Raw genomic sequence first — 6,150 nt, 5'->3', positions numbered from 1 at the left:
CCTGTCCAGGTCCTCGGGCTGGTTCAGAAGGGAGGCAGCTCTGATTTCTCCCCACAGACCCTCACTCTATCCAATGTCCCTTTGTGCACTCCATGGCTGCCCTGAGCATTTTTTCCCGGGAGCCTCCCTGCCTGGGATATTTCTCTCTATGCAGTCCTAACCACAACTCAGCAAAGAATTCAGGTGTTTTCCCAGAGGATGTTACCCTCAGAGTGAAGTGGCCTCAAGGCCCTGTTTGTGCCACTGGAGTTGTGCCACCCCCGGGTGCTGCTGATGGTGTTTGTGCTCACTGGGGTTCATCTCCCCCACACACACGATGCACTGCTGAGATCTCCTCAGTACAGAGCAAACATGGCCTGCTGGCCTGGTCACTTGGTGTCCCTCCGTGCAGGGACAAACAACTTCCTGCAGGTGAGGGCAGAGGCCAGTGCTGGCAATGGTGGTTGCAGGGGCTGGTGTGGGACAATTGCCCTGGGGCACCTTCCCAGGCTGTCCCCAGAACAAAGACACAGTCCAGGCCCTGCTCTGCTGCTGCCTCAGGTCCATGTCAGGAGCTCTGGCTGTGCCAGGACACTGCTGTGAGCCCCCCTTGCACACTCCCCCCCTGCCCCAGGCACTGGGTTTTGCTGTGCCAGGGCATTCCTGGAGCACATTGCTGACAGCAGCTCTGGAGCAGAGCGAAGCCCCCCTGCCCTGCCCTCAGGAGATGCCCTTTGCTGATGGAGCTGCTGTGCTGGAGCCCAGCTGTGTCCCAGCAGTGCCCAAGGCCTGGCCCTGCCTGTGGCCACAGCAGGGAAATGCAGCAGGACAGTGACCAAGCAGCCAGAGCACTCCGGCCTTACAGCCACAGCAGGGCTGGGAAGGACAGGGTGCAGTTGGGCAGAACAGCTCTGAAAGGACCAATCCCTGCTGCTCCCTGGCCATGCTGCTCTGCTGGGACTCTTTTCTCCTTCTCCCCTCTAACTTCATGCAGGTCTCAGAGCTGGGAGACCAGATAAAACAGGCACTGCAAGGCATTTTATTTTCTTCAAATAACGCAATAGCCCAAGCCCTAGTTTGCAGAGCTTATGGGTCACATTCAAGAGGCAGACAGTGAATTTGATGGGGGGATTAAAAAGTATCATTGAGGATAGTTTTTTAAGAGAAAAACCCACTGAAGATTACCAAAGGACATGGGAACGTCTGTTGGCCTGTCACAAGTTCTATTTCAAAAGCTATGAAGAAGAAAATGGGAAATTGGTGGCTTCAGAAATCATCCATTCATCATTTTCCACAGGGCAGCCTTGAGCTCCTGGTTCCTCAGGCTGTAGATGAGAGGGTTCAGGGCTGGAGGCACCACTGAGTACAGAACTGACACCACCAGATCCAGGGATAAAGAGGAGATGGAGGGGGGCTTCAGGTGGGCAGAAAAGCCAGTGTTGACAAACAGGGAGACCACCGCCAGGTGAGGGAGGCATGTGGAAAAGGCTTTGTGCCGTCCCTGCTCAGAGGGGATCCTCAGCACGGCCCTGAAGATCTGCACATAGGAGAAAACAATGAACACAAAACATGTGAGTTCTAAACAGGCACTAGCAGCAAGAAGCCCAAGTTCCCTGAGGTAGGATTTGGAGCAGGAGAGTTTGAGGATCTGTGGGATTTCACAGAAGAACTGGCCCAGGGTATTGCCGTGGCACAGGGGCAGGGAAAATGTATTGGCTGTGTGCAGCAGAGCAATGAGAAAGCCAATGGCCCAGGCAGCTGCTGCCATGTGGGCACAAGCTCTGCTGCCCAGGAGGGTCCCGTAGTGCAGGGGTTTACAGATGGACACGTAGCGGTCATAGCACATGATGGTCAGGAGAAAAAACTCTACTGACACAAAGAAGAGAAAGAAGAAAACCTGTGCAGCACATCCTGTGTAGGAGATGTCCCTGGTGCCCAAGAGGGAATTGTGCATGGCTTTGGGGACAGTGGTGCAGATGGAGCCCAGGTCAGTGAGGGCCAGGTTGAGCAGGAAGAAGAACATGGGCGTGTGCAGGTGGTGGCCGCAGGCTACGGCGCTGATGATGAGGCCGTTGCCCAGGAGGGCAGCCAGGGAGATGGCCAGCAAGAGGCAGAAGTGCAGGAGCTGCAGCTGCCGCGTGTTTGCCAATGCCAGCAGGAGGAAGTGGCTGATGGAGCTGCTGTTGGACATTTGCTGTCTCCAGACATTGGAACCTTTTGAAGGAGAAAAATCCAGAGACAAATGGGGGGAGATGCCTCACAGGAAACTCAAAGTCCTTTTTCGTAGACATTTCCTGCCACAGAACACCTCCCCCTGCCTCTCTCTAGGAGATCTTCCTTCACCTTTGTTGCTGGAGCCCTGATTGCTGCTGGCCAATGTTGTGCGAGGAGCTGGACTTTGGCCTGCAGGACACCTGGGAGTCAGCCCTAACCCCCAGTCAGTGCAGGGGAACAGTGAGGACAGGGATCTGTCCTGGTGTTTGGACTTGGACAAAAAATCTTCCAGTAAGGAAGAGGAGCTGCTTAAGTGAAGGGATGGGGATAACAGAATGCAGAATGAGAGATTCTGTTGCACCTGGGGAGAACAGAGAGTCCAGAGAGGGAGGAGGTTTGTCTGAGGCTTAGTGCAGACTGAGGGGAGCTGCTCTGTCCCTCTCTCCTGCTCCAGCTGCCCTGGACTTGCAACTTTCTGAGATCCACTCCCGTGTTACCCTGGACAGGCAGGAGACACTGCTGAGAGCAGAGGATCCCTGGCACACAAAGTGGCTCCTGCCTTTCCCAGAGTCAGGAGAGTGGGCTCAGTGCCAGCCTCCCAGGCTGTTCTGCCCAGAGCTCCCCGGGCACAGGGAGCTGGGACACCTCATTGCTGTGCTCAGCCTGCACAGGAGGAGCCCAAGGGCTGGACCTGGCCCTGCAGCTGGAACTGCCATTGCAGAGAGCCCCTCAGCAATGCCAGCAGCACCTGGGCAAGGCCAAGAGAGAGAGAGAGAGAGCCGGGCCTGAGGAAAAGCCTTTCCCTGGCCAGTCCTGCCCAGCCCCTGCCAGGCAGCAGCAGGGCAGGACAGTGGCCCTCAGGCCCTGGTCAGCAGGGAATGGGCACATGGCCGCAGAGATGCCCTTCATCTCTGGGGCTGCTCTGCCGGCCCAGGAGGGACTGAGGGCCCTGAGCCCTCGGGCTGAGGGCTGTGCTGGCTGCGAGGGGACACAAGAGCTGTGCTGCTCAGGGCAGTGTCTGCCCTGCAGGGCAGGCCTGGCAGGTGCCACATCTGCCCTGCAGCAGAGCTTCCCTCAGCACTACCTCCCTCCCTCCCTGCCCATAGTTCTGCTGTTGAAGCTGTCCCAGCCTGAGCTGCTCCTGTGGCCCCGGGCTCCTTCCCTGCCAGAGCTGCCAGAGCCCAGCACAGCCCCTGGGCCAGCCCTGCCCTGCAGCTGCTCAGCCCTGCAGGGATTAAAGAACAGCTCCCCCAGCCTGGGAAGCATGAAAAGGTGATGCTGCATGGATCTGGAGGCTGGGCAGGTGCAGGACTTGGCTGAGGTGCCCAGGAATCCTCAGGGTGATGGTTTAAAAGTCTCAGCCCCTGCTCTGCCCTGCACAGCTGAGTTTCCTTTGCGCCCAAGCAGTGCCAGGGAAAAGTGGGAGCACAGATTCGGGAAAGCAGAGACCCAAGCAGGAAACCCCAGCCCTGAATGACCTCATGACAAGTCCCCACAGAAATGAGCTGGGCATGAGCTGGAGCCCTGAGCAGTCATGGCTGCAGCCCCAGCTTCACCCCTTGCAGCCATCTCTGGTAGCAGGAGCAGTCCTGACCTTTCTCTCTGATGGAGCCCAGGGCAGCCCCGCTCTGCATCACATCTTCCTCCTCCTCCTCCTCCTCCTCCTCCTGTGCCACAGAGAAACTGGGAGAGTTCTCTTGACATATCCCTCAGGCTGTGGGGTGTGCTGGCTTCAGGAGATCCCTCCAGGAGCACAGGGGACATTGTCCTGCACCCACACACTCACCATGCACAGGGCTGTGAAGATGCTTCCCCAAGTGAAGTCTCAGCTCAATGTCCTCCCAATCCTGATTGCCTTCAGCCTGTCTCTGCCTGGCTCCTGTCCCCTCAGTGCCTGCAGGCAGAGCCCTCAGCCCTGCTGGGCTGGGAGAGGAGCTGGCCCTGAGGAGAGCTGTTCCTTTAAAGCTCAGCAGCACAGACATGGCACAAGGATTTTAATGAGCCTCTTGGGGATTTGGTGTTGTTTACATCAGACTCAATCCCTGAGACAGTGTTCAAAACACTTCTGAAGAACTCAAACTTAAATTGAAACTCCAAAGTTTTTTGTAGTTTACTAAGTCCCTCTGAGGAAGTGTCCCCAGGTTCCAGTTAGAGCAAAACACTGGAGACAGTGATGACAGCTGGGGACAAGCAAGGCAAAGGTGTCTCTGGTGCTGAGCAAAGCTGGATGTGTTTCAGGAATGCCAAGGGCCAAGGCCTGAGCCCCAGCCCCTGGCCAGGCAGATCCTGTCCCTCCCTCCTTGCTCAGGGCTCTTCCTGGGATGGGCACTGGCATGTGGGAATGTGCAATGCCAAGGGCAGGAGCATGGGGCGGCCCCTGCCAGGCTGCTGAGCAGGGACAAGGAGGTAATGAGGGCCCAGGCCTGCAAGGTTCACTTGTCTCCTGCTCCTGCCTCAGGCCCAGGGCCAGCAGCCATGGCCAAAGTGCTGCCCAAGTTGGCTCTGGCAGGGCTGTCTTGCAGCTGCTGCACATGCCTGTTGCTTCTGAGGCAGATGGGATGTGACCATCAGAGGCCAAGGCCAGCCAGAGATGGCATGTCTTTCTTTTGGGAGATACTTTTGCATACAGCAAGATTTTACTGGGACTTACCAATTTTGTCCATGGGTATCTGAGAAAAGAGACAGTTCTTTCCATAGGAAGGAAAGCAAGGGAACCCCAGTGGTTCAGGAGCAGATGAGAGGCAGCCCTTGTCATTCCAACATCAGCCAGATTTGACAAGTCACCCCTGGAAGGCCAAATCAGCTAGATCTGTTCTATGTTCCCCTGGTTCCACAGGGTCCCGCAATGTCCCAGTGCCCCTGTCGATTCCATGAGGCCCTGAGGTGTCACAGTGGCCCCTTCATTACACGAGGCCCTGAAGGGTCTTAAGGGTCACCATGGTCCCATGAGACCCCATAGAGCCATGGTGGTCTCTTGGTTCCATGACACCCCATGGTGTCACCATGGTATCCCAAAGTGTCACAATGGTCTCCATGGTTCCACCAGGCCCTCATAGTGTCACCATGGTCTCCATAGGAAGGAAACAACCGAGCCTGTGTTCCAGGGGCAGATGAGTGGCAGCCACCAGAGGCCAAGGGCAGCCAGATTAGACGGTGCTGGCAGATTTTGTCTAGGCGCCATCCTTGGATATAGGGAATCTTAGAGGTGGAATACCAGTTTTGGACCTGGATGCTTGGAGGTGAACGACGGTTCTTTTCCATAGGAAGGAAAGCATGGAACACCGGTGTTTCAGGGCCAGATGAAAGGCGGCAATCAGAGGCCAACGCCATTAAGACCGCTCTGTCCTTGCAGCTTTTGTCAGAAACCAGCCCTTGGATATAGGGAATTTTGCAGGTGGAATACAAATTTTGGCAGCTGAAGTAGAGAGAGAAGGCTCCTGAGATGTCAAGTCTGCCAGACCTGTTTTTTTCCTGGCAGCTTTCGTCATGGAAGAATCCTTGGATATAGGGAATTCTGGAGGTGGCTTCCACACTTTGGCCATGGCTACCTGATAGAGCTGGATGGTTTTTCCCATCCAGGAAAGAAAAGTGTGAAGTCCAAGTTTCTTGGAAGAACACAAGAGGTTACCACCCATGGGCCAAGAGAGCCCAATCTGTCTCTCCTGGCACCTTTCATCTTGGGGAAATCCTTGGACATGAGGAATTTTGGAGGTGGAATCTCAGTTTTGGCTGTGGGCACTAGGACAGGAAGAAGAGTTCTTTTCATTAGGAAGGAAAGCATAGAGCCCCAGTGTTCCAAAGGCAGATGAGAACCAGCTCTTTCAGAAACCAAGGCCAGCCAGATCTGTCCCTCTTGGAACCTTTTGTCTGGGAGAAATCCCTGGATATAGGGAATTCTGGAGGTGGATTCCCAACTTTGGCCATGGGTGCCTGGATAGTAAAGGTGCCTTTTTCCCA

The 6,150-nt window shown here is 55.6% G+C and overlaps 1 protein-coding gene across 1 annotated transcript; it reads right to left on the bottom strand.

The window, feature by feature from the left end:
- Window positions 1-1,252: 1,252 nt before the first annotated feature.
- Window positions 1,253-2,014, bottom strand: LOC134433369 (olfactory receptor 14A16-like; the record flags this gene model as incomplete). The annotated part of the gene is made up of 1 exon (XM_063182224.1): window positions 1,253-2,014. A coding segment is annotated over one exon (762 nt), but the record flags the coding sequence as incomplete, so codon positions are not given.
- Between the last annotated feature and the right edge of the window lie 4,136 nt (window positions 2,015-6,150).

Source organism: Melospiza melodia, unplaced genomic scaffold (genome assembly GCF_035770615.1).
Source record: "Melospiza melodia melodia isolate bMelMel2 unplaced genomic scaffold, bMelMel2.pri scaffold_18, whole genome shotgun sequence".
Taxonomy (NCBI): domain Eukaryota; kingdom Metazoa; phylum Chordata; class Aves; order Passeriformes; family Passerellidae; genus Melospiza; species Melospiza melodia.
This window is presented reverse-complemented; position numbering and strand designations above follow the sequence as displayed.